The following is a 17,403-nucleotide window of genomic DNA, read 5'->3' as shown; positions in this document are numbered from 1 at the left end:
GTGTGTGTGTGTGTGTGTGTGTGTGTGTGTGTAGGAAAGATCATAAGAAAACAAATGTATTTTATTTGCTTAGAAAGTTATATTATGAATAGTAATCTAACTTTTTTTCCCGATTTTTTTTAAAAATTATAAGAATGATAAGAATGCTGCTTTTCTTCTGATGGAAAGTGACAGGCTAATTATCAGTCTACCCAGAGTGAAGTGGACAGAAGTAGCACTGACAATGGCATCTCAGCTGCAAGAAGAATGTATTGCATTTATTATAGAAAACTTCTCCAAGATCATTCAAAGTGAAAATTTTGCTCTTCTCTTACAGGTACTATGTCTAAAATTATATCCTATATTTAGCCCCATCTTTGTGTTCTGATTACCATTATGTAAGAGTTTTTATACGCAGGTTGTCTTTGATTAAATTAGTGTGACTTAAATAAATTCCACAGCAGATGGCATGCTTGCATAGGATTTAGAGCAGTGATGGACAGGATTTTTGGCTCACAAGATAATGAAGGCAGGAGGGGACAGGTTTGGGTGCACTGGCAAGGCATAATGTAACTCTGGCCAACAGTAGCCCTCAATCAGCATAAGCCATATTTTAGAAACCAGTCATAAAGATACTGTTTGTCAGTAATACAGTAATGGTCCATGCAAAATTCTCAGTCTTACTGGGGACCCACTTGTTCTAAATTTAGTTATTGAATAAAGAACTTTGATTATTTATTTCTAGTTCTGCTCTTAGAACTATTTTGGCTTCCAGGAACTGTGTGTGTGTGTGTGTGTGTGTGTGTGTGTGTGTGTGTGTGTTGTGTGCAGATATTTTTTTAAAAGGAAACAGATTTTTATGATAATGGTTGTTATAATTATGTAATTATAATAATTACTATATTATTAACAGAGGAAATAAGATTTCTGTTTGACTTTATATGGCCAGTTATGATGAATGGTCTGTTATTAAGCCAGAGTTTCACATTTCTTACACATTTTACGTGTATTCCTATTAAATATAAATTTCTATGTTTTGTAGTCACAAGCAATGAGCAGCACAGCTGATCTATTGGACAAAATTTTCAAAGCAATTGAAGAAAACATTACCACTGAGAATAGCTGTTCTCTTTTTATGGCTCTGGACATGTTACTGAACTCTGACAGTACAAAGGAAATGGTATTTAAAGTGATGAAATTCATTTAAATGATATAATATTTGAATTGTTTTAAGATTTTAAAATATATGCACATTTTAAATGTTGCATGGTTCATTAAAACTAGGTGTTGGGGGGTTGGTTATAGTCCCTACTTTTGTGTCTGTTTGGAATTTTTCACAAAATAAAAATGTTTAAATTTCATTTACCTCTAAATAGACTTATTGTAGAATACAGTTCAGAATTTGGCAGTTTGACTCATTCATTCTAACCATAGTTTGGTACTTAATATTAATTGGTACAGCATAACTATAGTATTTCTCCCCTGTCACTATATTAAATTTCCTAAATATAAAACTTACAGAAAATTTTAAATAATTTTATAGAATTCTTAATGATCAGTGTTTTATATTTTTATAATATATTCTTAATTCCTTTTTGTCTCCAAAAAAAATCATATTTAAAATTGGATTGAGTAGGAAAAAGCAAAATTAAAATATTACTTATTTTTAAATGCACTTAATGTTAGTAAGCTTATTGGAAATTATTGACATTTTGTATTTGTTCAACAAGAGTGATAAAAAATTTCATCATATTTATTACTATTACATAGAGTATTTGACCTTGTAATGTCATAGTTGATTTGAAAAGGCTGTAGAACATATTCATGTAGAGGCCACTGGTGATTTAAAATAATGTTTGGTTGAAAGGATAAGGTTTAGCTTCACGTTCATTATAAAATTCTGTTTTTGAAGAGTAAGCCTTCATAAATAACATGTACCTGACAATTTTAAAAATCTAAGTGATGACATCATTGATCTAGCTTAGGAGTAAGTAGATTCGGAAAGGAATAATGACTGGTTGCTATGACAATGTGGCTCTCACCAGCTGCTGATTTGTTGCTTGAACACAGGGTTTTACGTGCAAGATCCAGGCTCTGCGTGATAAGCTGTGGATCTTCCTGGTTCAGTCTTTCTATGCTGTTCGTCACACAGAAAGCTGGAAGCTGATGAGCACAGATGATCAACAGAAAATCCAAGCAGGTATGTTAGCCTTGAGATTTTTTTTTCTTATTTTATGATCTCTGTGACAAGAGGTGTTTTGAGGGGATGCTAATAAGTGGTAGGATTAACATTATTTGCTTCTGTTCAATAATAGCTTGCTGATTGAAACTAGTGATAGTATGTTTAGGCAGTTTTAATAAATCATGCTTTGTTGTTCTTGGAAAATGACTCATTTCCTTTATACGTGTATTTATCAGTTTTTATCCTACTCTATATTAGCAGCAATGTTCCAGCCAAATTTGCTTAAAAGCGTTCTTATAAAGAGATTAGAAGTATCGGAAAATGTAAGCCACATAGAACATATTACCAAACATACTTTCTCTTCCTTTTTACATATATTTTGCCATAAAGCTTTTCCATCTTTGGCATAATATATCATTTCTTGTGGTTTTGTTTAAACTAGATGGCTTTATTTCACAACTGATTGGTTCAGTGATACGGTGTGTGCTATTGCGGAGTGCCCCTCGGGAGCCGCACGGTGGTCTCTGACATTTAATAGGTACCATTTGAAACGATAGCATTAAACAAAAGATGTCTATTGCTCAGAATGTATGTTTGTTTCAAAAATATTAAGATAAAAATTTTGAGGGTGTGGAACTAAAAATGGCTTCATGACTGTTTTTGGGTTAAAGCAGGTACCTTAGAAAAAATATTTGCAGATTGAGCAAGTATACTTTTAAAAACGTTTTTAGAGACTGTATTTTAGGAAGTGAACATTTTTGTACTATAAAATACAAAACCATATGTGATATATTCTTGATAGTACATAGATATGTTAGATTCTTTAGTGGAATAGGCAGAATATGATTTGCTCTGTCTTGCATTATGAGCATAACATGATAGCGTAGCTAGATGTGAACTGAAGAGCACTTTTCAAAGAAATTCCAACAAAATAGTAAAAGAACAAAATCATGAAACAATGAAAATCTCAAGGTCTTCAGGAATTTGTGGTTTTTTCCTTGTGACTATTTCTGTACTGATTTTTAGATGGCAGTTAATTTTTACTACAAAATCTATTCAGTGTGAAGAAATAAGATCAGCATTGCATGAGTAGGTGTCATTCAACTCTCTTCTGATTGGTAGTAAACTTTGTTTTTCTTCATTTTAGAGGATTTTATAGTTAATTGTGCCTTAAACGGTATTCTTTATCTTAATTCTATAAAGTGCTAATTAAAAATACATACAAATACATATATATATGCACATATGTAAAACAAAATGTTATTGATAATTGTACTAATTGTCAAAAAGAACTTTTCAATCCTATCAGTCTAATAATATTTTTTTTAATCTTTAGTATGTTGATTTATAATGAGTCCTGACTTATGGATAGTTACTGCATTGGGAAACCCCAGATAAAAGACTGATTCTAGATTATCTTTGTTATAGCATTTCTTTTATTCTAATTGAGTTACTGACCTTTGGGAGAAATCTTACATTAATTTCTTTTTGTGTAGAATTGTGCAAAGTCATTTGCTTACTATAAATCAGTCCCTATAATGCCATTTCTAGGATCCTGCTTTGTCTTATAGCACAGATCCTATAGAACACAAATAGTAGAAGATGCAATAGGAGTGTTACATATAATTTAATACATTTTTCATCAGCTGTTTTAATAAATATCAAATAATTTTTGGAGTTTATATTTCTTCAAACTATGTTTTAAATAGTTTGAAATTTAACCTTCAAAAGAAAGAAATACATTAGCTGAACTATATTTATAGCTCTTGTCCCATTATTCCTATGTATTTTCCTGATGTCATTCAAATTCTTATTTGAAGAGCATAAAAACATGAATTCTCCAATAATTCCCACATAAACTTAATCTAGAAAGTGAATTCTTATGTAATTCTAAAAAGAATGTGGGTTTGAGGATTGTTTCTTATTTTCAACAGAACCTTATTTTTTTCTCTTTTCTTTCCTTCTTCCTAATGATATCTCTGCAAAACCAGGAAATATTTGTAGTGAATTTCAACAGAGTATTTTTACATTTAGATAGACACTTTCTCAAATTTAATGGTTTATAAAATATTGTTTGCCACAACCCATAATTTTTTGAAATTTGGAAAACTAAATGAAACCCGTTATCTCTAAAATTTCACAGCTTGAGAAAATTCTGGAGTTTTTTTTGTAAATGTATGAATCTTCTCATGAGATTTTTACATTTCTTATTTATTAATTTTAATAATGTAAAATCCATAGAGACCAGAAAATAGGATTGAAAACGGGGTTCTTTAAAAAAAAGTTCTAAAATATAATATGGAATTATTTGTGTGTACTAGATTGCTTTTAGCTTTTTTAAAGTTACTTCCATTAAAACATAAACTTTTTCTGCTAGCATACTGTTTTCCCTCTACTTTTATGGTAATGATAGTGTTTCCTATAAAAATAAATTGTTTCTTTCTACAGCTGCATTTGACAAAGGTGATGATCGAAGACTTGGCAAAAAGCCTGTATTCAGTAGTTCTCAGGTAAAAACTTTTAAAATTTGGAGGTCCAAATGAAAAAAATGCTAAATAATTTAAATTTTATTATTTTGTATTTCAGTGATTATTTAAATGTATCCTTTGATTAAGTAGAGCTGTTTCTTAATGAAAATAATATTGAGTCTTTAATCAAGCAAATATTCTATAAATTTTTAAATGTGAATTTTTAATATCCAGCTGGCATAGGAAGTGAAATATTCTGCCTTTTTTATTTCCTTGAAACCTTTTTGGCAACTAATATATTGGAGCTATTCCAACAGTTCAGAAGTTGTCTAAAATTCTAGACCTAATTCAATGTCTTATTTTCTAATTAACCTACTTCTTAAAGAAGATTTTAGTTGTCCCAGTTTTCTCTATACTAAGATTTTTTATTCATGTAATACATTTTTGGTGTGAAAGAGGCAATCAGTACCAAGAGTATAGTTAGTTGTGTTTTACTTTAAAAGTTACTTGCTGTATTTATATGAGGTATCTAAAGTAATCAAACTCTTAGAAAAACAGGAAGGAGAATAGCAGTTGCCAGGGCCGGAGGTATAAGGAAAAGGGCAATTTTTCAGTGGGTATCGAATTTCAGTTTTACAAGATGAGAAAGTTCTAGAGATTTGTTGCACAAGATCTATATAGTTAACATTACTGTACTTCCCACTTAAAAATGGTTAAGATGGTAAATTTTGTCTTTTTTTTTTTTAGCCCTTCCCACACACAAATGACTTGGTGTATTTGTTATAATATGAAACATTTTTCTTCCCCTAAACTTGGAACGCTGCTAGACTCCCCATTGACCATTCTTAGGTATATTGTAGAGTTCCACAGAACACACGCTAGAAAGTGGTACCTTAGGACATTTTTCTCTATGTACTAGTTTCCTGTTACCCCAGTGGGGTTTTTTTTAGCGCCCCACCCCCAATTATCCTATCTGCCTTTCTCTTTGCTGTTCTACTCTCTGGTATCAACCAGGCTTTTCCTCTTCCCTTACCTTACAGCAAAAGAGATCAAAGTCTCATGGTTCTTCCTTACCTTCCTGATATTCAGGTTGCCCGAGGGTTTATACTGTTAACCACAGTGGGAAGAAAGTAGGGTCAAATTGTTTCCCTCAGAAGGGCAGTTTAGTGAAATGGGTGCTGGACATGGAATAATAAGAATTAAAATCTCGACTTCACTTTTTTTTTTTTATCCTTACCTAGATTTTTATTGGTTCTGTGAGGTAGTGAAATGGAAAATGTGTGGCCTCCATGAGGGCAGGAGGCTGAGTACAGGGTTTCCTGGGGTCTTTTAGCTTCATTTTTTATCTACCTAAGGTGTTTTTGCCTGCTCCTAGGTGAGGGCAGGAAAGCGTGTGTGTGTGTGTGTGTGTGTGTGTGTGTGTGTGTGTGTGTGTGTGAGGGAAGGATGGGTGGAGGAGCAAGGCTCTCCAGCCAAGCGCAAGGAAAGCAACACTGCTGCCTGGCACAGTTGCTGGGGCAGTGCTGCCTTGACTTCGCATCCTTATCTCTGCCATGTGTGAGCTTGCTTGTCTGTAAAATGGACTAATAAAACCTAGCAGAATTATTGTGAAAATTAAGTGAAATAATTTATGTGCAATTATTTAGTATGTAGTAAGTGCTCAATAAGTGTAGAATGAATAAATATGTTTTACAAGAAGAGATGAGATCTTCTGAACGTGGGAGAAAGTTAATGAGATGAGACAGAGAGAAAGGTTTAAGAGTGCTCATACCACAATACTTAAGGTAATGATGTCTAGGACTTGTTAACAAAATGATATGGTAGTTATATATGAAACAAAATTGGCCAAGAGCTGATCACTGTTAAAGCTGGATAATAGGTACATGGGGGTTCATTATACTCTTCTATCTTCTTTAGATTATGTGTAAATTTTACTACAATAAAAAGTTAAACAAAAAACAAACAAAAGGAATAGTACTGAAACCAAAGGGTGTCTAAGGGGAATTCTCTAGAGGGTTGACCTCTTTTTCTCATTTTTCTCAATAGCATGTGGTCTCATTTTTGTCAGTAGCATGCATCTTCCCACCTGGCCATTTGTATATAAGAAATATATGTAAACTTTGCAGATGTAAGTTAGAAAATGCCTAGATATGTGTATACATTGAAACCTCATCATGCTATATTATGTTAATATAAAGTTTCTAAAGGAATATGGTTACCCCACATACTACATAGATCTCACCCATAGCATGATGCTTTAAAATAGATAAGATTCAAGGATATGAAGTTAAGTAGGATCAGTTTTAAGGGTGAGAAGTAGTCTAAAATCAAAAGTCTATCTGATTTTAGGTATTAAAAATAGAGAAAGGTTATTTTTTGAGCTACGATTTGACCAAGAAAACAAAAAATGAGGACCAAACCTATTTGAACTTTATAAATATTACATAGAATCCTGGAGCACTGCATGAGTAGGACCAGTCTCCACGCTCTAGAAATACATACTATGAAGCCCAGAGATGTTAATGACTTCTTAAATATCCTAAGTCAATTAGAGATAAAGCTATGACAAGAACCCAGTGATTCTTTTATTAGGACTACACCTAGGTTTTCCCTAAACTTATTTATTACTTTGTGTGTGTGTGTGTGTGTGTGTGTGTGTGTGTCTGTGTCTGTGTGTTTGTGTGTGTGTGTTCACACCCCCATGTATGTTTTCTTTATCTTAGACAAATTTTTAATATAAATGGAAGGTTTCTATATTCAGAAATATTAGCCCTTGAACTGTGTATCAATATATGCTCCGGTTTGACAACATGCGTCACATTTTTTTGAGTACCCAGTATGTTGTGGGTGCAGTGCCATGGGATACAAAGATGAAGACAGCGCAGGCTCTTCCTCGGGCCTCTGCAGTTTCATACAGCTTTGCTAAGGGAGGGCGTATTTCATAAAGAGTGGTAATATAGTCTTAAAATTTTATTCTGCACTTCCTACCACTTTTTAAAGTGTTGTTGTTCCCTTCCATAGCAAGTTTAGTTCTAACCAAAATGATACAGGAGCATTGCCTTCAGTGTTTTAAGTGTCCTTCTCTTTTCCTCTTGTTTCCTACTTCACCTGTTTTTAGGACCCCTTTTCCTCCACTTTCTCCATATAGCCAGTGTGTATTACTATTTTGTTTCTTCCAAAAGCCGAACTTTCCAGATGTTCGTTTCCCAGGGGCTTGCCGCCCCCAGTCCCCACCCACAAGGATTAAATCTTTAGTGATAAAATTTCTGGCATTTGGAATAGGATTGAAGAGACAGTTTTTGGTGAAAATCTTTATAATGTCCCTCAAATTATACCATATAGGTGACTGCCTGCTTAAAGCAGTAAATCGTGAGCTCAAGTCCTACTTCCATCCTTACAAGCATGTGACCTTGGTAAATCACATAGGGGCTTTAATCCCCAGTTTCCTGTTTATGAAATAGAGATAGCAACAGGAGCTCTCTCATAGGAGTGTTGTGAGTATTAAGTGAGATGACGTATGAAAAGGGTTTTAGCACAGAACCTGGGAAGTGGGCCCTCAAAAAACACTGGATGTTGTTATCATTGACCCAAGGCATCCTGACACCTTTAGGTGTCAATCTCTACCATAACTTCACAAAGCTAAATAGTATCCCTTTTTAAAATAGCATTGCCTTTTAATTTTTTATGCTGTATTTCAGATTCAATTAAGGTAATGTGACCAAAGACACATTCAAATGATCAAAGATGATTCGAATTTTGAGTGGCCCTATATCATAATGTGATCTTTACTTTCTCCTCTTTGAAAAGCTGGCTTATTGAAACAAAGTACTATAAGTCAAAGACTTCAGTCAAGTTATAAAGAATTTTTTTTCTTCTTTGTAGCAAAGGAGACAAGTTTCTGACACTGGTGTTATAAAAAACAAATCTTGGAGAGGAAATACCAAGAAGGATTGTCGGAATTATCCCTCTACTAAGGAAAAGATGAAATCTGATGGATTAGGAACATCTGGACATTCATCAAGTACTAATAGAAGTACTGTAAATAAAACTTTGAAACAGGACGATTTAAAGGAAAAGGGTGGTACAAAAACAGCATCTAAGGTTACAAAAGAACTTAAAACTGGGGGGAAGAATGTTTCTGGAAAGGCCAAAGCTATAATAAAGTCCCAAACAGAAAACAGTGATAATGCTAAGTCAGCAAACACGTCGCCTAGACAAGCTGTGGAAAGAGCAGCAGCAGCGTCAGCAAATGGACAGAAAAATTCATTAAATGAAAAAGGAGTGAGAGGTCAGGAAGGGCACATTACAGGTGCCAGACCCAAGGTACTCACTGGCAACTTAAATGTGCAAGCCAAAGCAAAGCCTTTGAAGAAAGTGACAGGAAGAGATTCTCCATGCCTCAGCATTGCAGGGCTTTCCAGCAGATCGACCAATTCAAGTATGGAATTACTGATTTCCACTGAATGTCTGTATGAACCAAAAGAAAATGGATCAGTAGGAGAAGAGAGGCCTTCTGGTGATAAACTGTCCTTTTGTGAATCTCCAGGACAGACAGTGAAAAACAGTGTGGAAAGTATCAAAACTACTGTAGGTGGGTTTTAGTACCGTCACTTTTAATAGCTCCTGACAGTTGCTAGGAAAAAATGATTCTGTTTTTGGATGTTTATTTAGTTTCAAATGCCAAGGCACTTATTTACATGTGTTCATGCAAACTGAGAGAAAATATGCTTCTTTCCACATTAATGTTTATTTTTGAATATAGTGTCTGGCCAGTGAATTTATGCATGACTTTTACATATTCAGTGTTCTGTTTCATGACTGACTTTTTCTTAATTTACGGCAGTAAAATCTCGACCTGTTTCAAAAGTTACCAATGGAACTTCAAATAAAAAAGGCACTCAAGAAGAAACTTATATAAATAACAGGTAAGGCTTCATTCATTATTTTACCTATATATTAGCTTTCTCTGAAAGTTAATTATGTACTAACTTCTAGCTAAATGTTTTAAAAGTATCTTTTCTTCTTTGTTAGAAAATGTATTTATTTACACAATATTTTAAAACTTTATTAAAAGAAGATAGTCTGTGAAAAATGATTATTGATACAAAATGATAGATTCTACTTGTGGCACTTGATTATGTGCCCTCAAAAAACATTTTTTTAGTCATACTTGGCTGGCAGGTTTATAAACTTAAAGTCCTATGAACATAAGGTTTTTCTATTTTTAGAAAAAAAGATATTTTTAAATTTCTTTGAGAAAGACTATATTTCATATATAGCCTTTTAAAAGTTCATGTGTTGCTCTCTGAGTGCAGTACTGAATGCAAATCATTTTTCTTAGTGTGCTAAAGAAGGTCACTAGCAAAGGATACAGTGATCCAGTACCACAGGCAATTTTAAAGAAAAAAGGAAATGGCAGTGGATGTGCTACAGCTCAACAGAAGGCAAAAAATGCCTCATCTAGTCTTGTTAAGACTCAAGGTAAAGCTGATATAGTCCTGGGAGTTACTTATGTGTTTAAACTGAGTAAGCAGAACTCTGATTTGGAACTTTAGCAACAAACAAGAATATAACATGGTTTCACTCATTTCACATGTGTGTCATACTATAGAGATGAGACTTTACACTTTTACATAAGTATTTTTTTAAAAGATTTATTTATTTGAGAGAGTGCGGGCCTGCAGGCAGGAGGAGTGTCAGTGGAAGAGTCCCAAGCAGGCTCTGGAGGGCAGAGCTGGGGAGGAGGCAGGCAGATGGATCTTAGGACCCTGAGATCATGACCTGAGTCTAAGCCGAAACCAAGAGTGAAACCCAGGCGCCCCTAGATAAGTATTTTGGTATTTCAGGATGTGGGTTTGGTTTTTATTGTCTTTTATGAGAAATAATTTAGGGAGTCACTAATTTACCTGTATTTTTGGTCCTTTTATATATTATGCCCAGATTTCTTCAGTTTCATTGGTAACTATAGGAATTCCATGTGCAAAACCAGCACTAATATTAGAGCCCTTTAAAAAGTAATGGTACAGTCTTGAGAGCTGGGATATAGAGGAAAGAAGAATTTTCCCTCTGTGCTGTGCCCATTGTTTTTCCATGTTCTAAGAAAGAAAAGCGTACTGATCAGATTGCATAATTTGTTGACATAATAACTGATTTTAAAATTAATTTGCATTATGCATTAAGCATTCATGTGGGTAAGAGCAGTTTGTAAAAACCTAAAAACAATTTTGAGTTAGATAATGAATTAATACTGAAAGTAATTTTTAAAATAAGCCAGAGAAAAATTATTTGTGTTCTAGTAATAACTAAAAACTAAACATTTAAAAAGATTTGGCAATTCTGGGGTGCCTGGGTGGCACAGCGGTTAAGCGTCTGCCTTTGGCTCAGGGCGTGATCCCGGAGTTATAGGATCGAGCCCCACATCAGGCTCTTCTGCTATGAGCCTGCTTCTTCCTCTCCCACTCCCCCTGCTTGTGTTCCCTCTCTCGCTGGCTGTCTCTATCTCTGTCAAATAAATAAATAAAATCCTAAAAAAAAAAAAAAGATTTGGCAATTCTGTTTGATAGTTTTAATTATCATCTGTAGGACTTAGCCAGTGTAAACAAAAAGGTTCTCAAAATTAATCCTTGCTCTCCAATTACCAGTTTTAGTTTCCACTGCACATCTAAGTTATTAACCCAAATGATCTACAATAATAATGATCTTGTCATGAGAAGTAAATTAGTTTTGTTCATGTTTGACAGAAAAAACTGCAGTAATTTCAACATTCTATTTTATATTTAGCTTGATTCTCCTTTCAGCTATATGGAACAGTCTTTTTTTTCCCCAAAAACTTCAAAGGGAAGACCCTTTCTGCTCTTTTGATATAAGAAAATAAGATTTTTCCAGCCTCATATATTTAAGCAAATCCAATTCTGGCATAAGGATCAAAACTCTTGAGGAAGAAAGATCCTATTTAGGGGCGCCTGGGTGGCTCAGTCGTTAAGCGTCTGCCTTCGGCTCAGGGCGTGATCCCAGAGTTCTGGGATCGAGCCCCACATCAGGCTTCTCTGATGGGAGCCTGCTTCTTCCTCTCCCACTCCCCCTGCCTGTGTTCCCTCTCCTGCTGGCTGTCAATCTCTCTCTGTCAAATAAATAAATAAAATCTTTTTAAAAAAAAATAAAGATCCTATTTAAATAATTTTACTAAGGTGCTGCAATAGTCCCCCTATATTTATAATAAAAAGTTTTTTTAAATTTTATCATGTTACTAACGCCTAATCTTTTATTGTCCATTGTCATAGATATGTCATTTCATTGTTTATTTTGTTTCTTCTAAAATAATTTAAAAACAAATATTGCATTTCATTCACAAATTGGAAAGTACATTATATTTTTAAATTTTCTTTTCTTAGGATCCCAAGGAGAGTCACCAAGTTCAGTAAAATCTTCAGTCTCTTCAAGGCAGTCTGATGAAAATGTGACAAAATTGGACCACAGTACAAGTACAGATAAACAAACACCTAAGAAAAAAATTGTCAAGCAAGGACACACACCTTTGCCTAAGGTTAAGGCAAAAATAGCGGCAATGCCTAAAAACTTAAATCAGTCTAAGAAAAGTAAACCTTTGAGTAATAAAGATTCAAAACAAAAAACGCTTCCAGGACAGGTTATATCGAAAACTCAGCCTTCTTCTCAAAAACCTTTAAAAAGTGAAACATGTGTTGTCCAAAAAAGTATGCTTCATGATGTACATGATAATAATAACAAGGATGATATTTCTGAACAGAAGCGTCCTGAACCTCTAATTAATCTCACATCAGAAATCAGTGGTAGAGAAGCATTCCAGTCGTCATGCAAACCTGACCCCCAAAAGCCATTAAACAATCAAGGGAAAGAAAAATTAGTATTAGAATGCCAAAGTATTTCAAATCTGGATAAAGCAATAAAACAGGAACCGGAATCAAAACTGATTTGTTCAGATAAAAGCAAAACAAAATTTTCCAGCAAAGAATCAGATCATCACAGCACAGCTAAAATACACTGTCTTTCTGATGGGAGTGATAATGCAGATCCAAAATGTTATAGCACCACTGTCCTAAAATCCATGATTTCAAATCCCAGTGAAAACTCCTTGAACTCTAATCCTGTTTGTGATGTAGACTCAGCAAATGCAGAGCAAATCCATTCAGTATCAGACAGGGAAAAGCAAGGAGGGAAACAAGATATAAACAAAAAATTAAACATTAAATGTGTCAAAGATGTTTTACCATGTGTTCCTGAAAGGACAAATGGTACCTTAAATTCTGTCCAAGATGACAGAAAATCTAAAATTCATGTAGAAGAACAGAAAATTCATAGTCACTTGCCTGATGACTCTGCTATGAGTGAAATCAAGCATGCTACAGCAGACTCAGATACTTCCTCCAAGTGTGTTTTGGAACAAATATCAGGAAAAAATTCTCCTAAAGATATGGAAACAACAGAAACTCCAGAGAACCATGAAACTCCAGAAGTTCCATTTATGAGCCATTGGAATTTGAGTACCAGTGGTCTGCATCAGGGAGAGAGTCCTGAATCGGACACTGGCAGTGCTACCACATCCTCTGATGACATAAAGCCCAGATCCGAAGACTATGATGCTGGAGGGTCTCAGGATGATGATGGGTCAAATGACAGAGGTATTTCTAAATGTGGCACTATGCTGTGCCATGATTTTCTTGGAAGAAGTAGCAGTGATACCAGTACTCCTGAAGAATTAAAAATATATGATAGTAATTTAAGAATTGAAGTGAAAATGAAAAAGCAAAGTAGTAATGATCTTTTCCAAGTTAATTCGACAAGTGATGATGAGATTCCTAGGAAACGACCAGAAATGTGGTCTCGATCTACAGTAGTCCACCCTAGAGAAAAAGAAAATATTCTACGAGGCAGTGTCCAGTTTGCTCAAGAAGTAGATCAAGTTTCTTCCTCAGCAGATGAAACAGAAGATGAAAGATCTGAAGCTGAAAATGTTGGAGAAAATTTCCGTACATCTAACTCAGCTCCTCAGCAGTTTCAGGGAATAATTAATTTGGCTTTTGAAGATGCAGCAGAAAATGAAAGTCACGAGTTTACTGCAACTAAAAATTTTAAAAGATCAGTCTTACTTTCAGTAGATGAATGTGAAGAACTAGGATCTGATGAAGGGGAAGCCCATACTCCCTTTCAGCCTTCTGTAGGTTCTCTTTCACCTTCTGATGTTTTTGATGGCATTTCTCATGAACATCATGGAAGGACCTGCTATTCCAGGTACACACAAGGAAGTGAAGGTAGTATTTTAGAATGTAAACAAGATAAAAGCAATAGTGTATATAAAAACGAAAGCTCTCTCTTGGGTCCCAGTAGCACTGACTCCTCAAGAAAAGATAAACATTTGAGTGCTTCAGCCACAGGAAAAAAGTTCACAGTAGATGTCCTGTCCAAAGGAGGCAGACAGCTTCTTCCAGAAGATAAAAAAGTAAACAGTGGAAGAAATGTGGATAATGACTTTCAGCAATGCAGCAAACTCTCAGATAATGATATAAAATCTCAAGAAAGACCATGTCATTTGGAGCTTCATCAAAGAGAACCCAATTCTGACATACCAAAGAATAGCTCTACAAAATTTCTGGACTCCTGTCGGAGTCAACTTCTGCCTCAGGAAGGTCAAGTGAAAGAGAACCATTCTACAGCTACCAAAAAAGCTAATATTGCTTTATCTGCAGGTAATGTACAGAAATAGAAACGCTAAATCCGTAAGAAAATGAATTTATAGAATTTTAAAGTTGTAGATAGCCCCGAATGTTATATTTTAGTTAGAATAATTACTTAAGCAACAGATACAGATTTCAAATGAAAACTTAAATTTCTTAATAATATGAAAACTAGCTAGTTAATCTTTATTGTTCACTTAAAGTCCTAGTGCAGAGTTAAGATCTAGTAAAATTTTGGTTATTATTAGAGCTAATCTATTAAGAGATTTTACATGAAAGAATAAAGAGAAAAACTTAGTTTGCTATTATTTAGTTATTTATGTCTGGTTTAACATAGAATTCTTGACTATTCGAAATTTTATTATACATTGGATATGATTTATGGACTATGCTAGTATATATCTAAGAGGGCTGTGCAATAACTATAGTAATATAAAAGCACTGAACTATTTTAACTAGATTAATTATTACAATTTATATGCATTTTACAGAGATTAAGACTTTGAGGATCACTATAATTCCAAAGTTTTCAAGTAAAAAAATAAATTTGCTAAAAGAGATTATATTTAGAAGCAGTGATAATATATGAAAAAAGCCCAGGCTTATTTCATATGTATAGATGATTTCCTGTCTAATTGTTTTGTGTGTTTGTCTTCCTTATTATAGTGATTTGAACTAATGACCCACATTTAAAATATGCAATAGTGGCTGACTGCATAGCTATTGTATATCAGAACTAAGAAAGACACTGATCAATAGCCCTTGATCAGCAAAATCACAACAGGGGGCTCTTTAAAGTTATATTTTTTGTTTGTCCTTGCTTGCATCCTCTTTTGCATGTGCAATATACAAATAAGGCTTTAGATAAAATGTATTTATTAAACCCTTTTGGAACGGACTTAAAAGGCACCATCAAATAACCATGTCTTTTTTTCTCTTTAAGTTCATATGTAGTGAATTAGATACATGTGCACATTCTATGTTTATGTTTAAATAATTTTTGTTGTTTTCTGTATCACAAGTTTTCAAATTCAAGTATGGAGAATTATTGTTAGTTGCCTGTGTTGATTTTGCTGCTAAACATCCCTCGGTTGTTGTTTTTTTTAATATAGAAAAAGAAATGCCTCAATAATCTTGTCAATTTTGTATAAGAGTTATTTTTTCCATTCTGTTTTTTTGGACTATAACTATTACATTGTTTTAATATTGTTCTACAAAACTCTGAGGGGTACCAACATGTGCAATTTTTACATTGTGTAGTATTATGAATTATTTCAGGAGACATAGATGATTGTGACACACTGGCACAAACCTACATGTATGACCATCGGCCTTCAAAAACCCTCTCTCCAATATATGAGATGGATGTAATAGAAGCATTTGAGCAGAAAGTGGAATCAGAGACACATGTTACAGACATGGATTTTGAAGATGATCAGCACTTTGCAGAACAAGATTGGACACTATTAAAGCAACTGCTCTCTGAACAGGATTCAAACTTAAATATTACGAATTCTGTTCCTGAAGACTTAAATTTAGCACAGTATCTAATCAATCAGACACTACTTTTAGCACGAGACAGCTCAAAACCTCAGGGTAAAGCACATGTTGACACTTTGAACAGATGGAGTGAACTAACCTCTCCCCTTGATGATTCCTCAGCAAGCATCACCATGGCTAGTTTTTCCTCCGAAGATTGTTCTCCCCAAGGGGAATGGACAATTCTGGAACTGGAAACTCAGCATTAAGAGTATTAACACTTTGGAAAATTTTGAACTATGCCACCACTTTATTTTTTGATGCTTATATTATATCCAAATAATAATTGCATTAGCCAGAGATAGACTGTCCTTAATATTGAGGGAGTCTTTCCAATTTATTGAGGTAAACATAATTTGTTTATTAATATATCATATGTAGAAAAAAGGTGTTTTTCTAAAATTTTTGAGCATGTTTTATTAATTATTAGAGAAATTAGACTTATAAAGAAGCCCTTCAGTTTTCCTTTCCTAACTGATCATTTGTTCACTTGTTTATAATTCAAGAATTTAAAATGTGAATGCACAAGTAGATCAGTCCCTTTACTTTTTGCTCTGCATATGGTAACAGTAATTTAACAATAAAAACTTATTGTGCTTGTGTCATTTTATGTAGAGTTAATCAGTGAGTAACATTCAAACTCAGGCTGTTGTGATTGAGCCTGATAGCTGAATATTAGAAAAAACCTTCACTTTCCCAACAGGGCAGGTCCAGGAAATTGTGAAGTAAATGCACTTCAAATTTCAGTCACATTGATACTGAAACAGAGAAGTGGAATCTCTTGTAACTCTCTTTTTTGGGGTATATCCAGAGAGAGACATCTGCCCTTAGTCAAAAGAAGTGAGAGAACTGTCCATTTGTTTCACCTATATATACTTTATAGTTAATCGCTCTTCATTTTCCATTCCATATTAGAGATATTTTGGAACTGTTCCAGCAATAAGCCTGCGCTAAATATCAATTTTAAAATGGGTACATGAGGCATTGAGTTACTGAGTTAAACTGTGTGTGTGTATATGTGCACACACACACGTGTATGTTTGCTTTCTCCGTGTGTCTATATACTCTAGTTCCTTATTTCCTTGATCACCTTGTCTTTCAGTCTGTAATTTTGGTAACAAGGCAAGATAAAAATCTTTTCTACAAAATGGTGCTGGAGAGTGAACACTTGGATACCTACTTGGTATAAGTGGACGCTGCTCTTAGGATGATGCAATTTAGTAGAATTAGCCTCTCTCAAAGCTATGTAACTAACACATAATTTCTCTAAAATATGTCAAAAGTAAGGAAACCTTTTGGTTTAGAATTCCTTTTCTAAGATAACAGTTTTCAACAAATTAACAATACAGTGAATCTGTATTGTATCCACAATCATATTAATGCACAATCATTTGTTATTCTTGTATAATAGCAAAATTATATTAACATTAGCCACTAACCTGTTATACCATAAATTTGCTATGCCTTTTTAAACTAGAAGCTCTGTAGGGGGCACTCATTCATTCAGTCAAGAAACAGGCATTGG

General features: G+C 34.1%; 1 protein-coding gene across 1 annotated transcript; it reads left to right on the top strand.

Moving 5' to 3' along the window:
- The first annotated feature begins 68 nt into the window (after positions 1-68).
- Positions 69-16,479, top strand: LOC100476429 (AP2-interacting clathrin-endocytosis protein). The gene is made up of 9 exons (XM_034653239.1): positions 69-316; positions 1,022-1,159; positions 2,050-2,179; positions 4,610-4,671; positions 8,512-9,220; positions 9,473-9,554; positions 9,971-10,110; positions 12,021-14,351; positions 15,618-16,479. The coding sequence occupies exons 1-9, from the start codon at positions 161-163 to the stop codon at positions 16,085-16,087; spliced, it is 4,218 nt and encodes a 1,405-aa protein (XP_034509130.1). The 5' UTR covers positions 69-160; the 3' UTR covers positions 16,088-16,479.
- Positions 16,480-17,403: the final 924 nt, after the last annotated feature.

The sequence above is a fragment of the Ailuropoda melanoleuca genome, unplaced genomic scaffold (assembly GCF_002007445.2).
Source record: "Ailuropoda melanoleuca isolate Jingjing unplaced genomic scaffold, ASM200744v2 unplaced-scaffold7457, whole genome shotgun sequence".
NCBI classification, from domain to species: Eukaryota; Metazoa; Chordata; class Mammalia; order Carnivora; family Ursidae; genus Ailuropoda; species Ailuropoda melanoleuca.
Note: the sequence above shows the minus strand (reverse complement) of the source record. Positions and strands in the feature narration are given on the sequence as shown.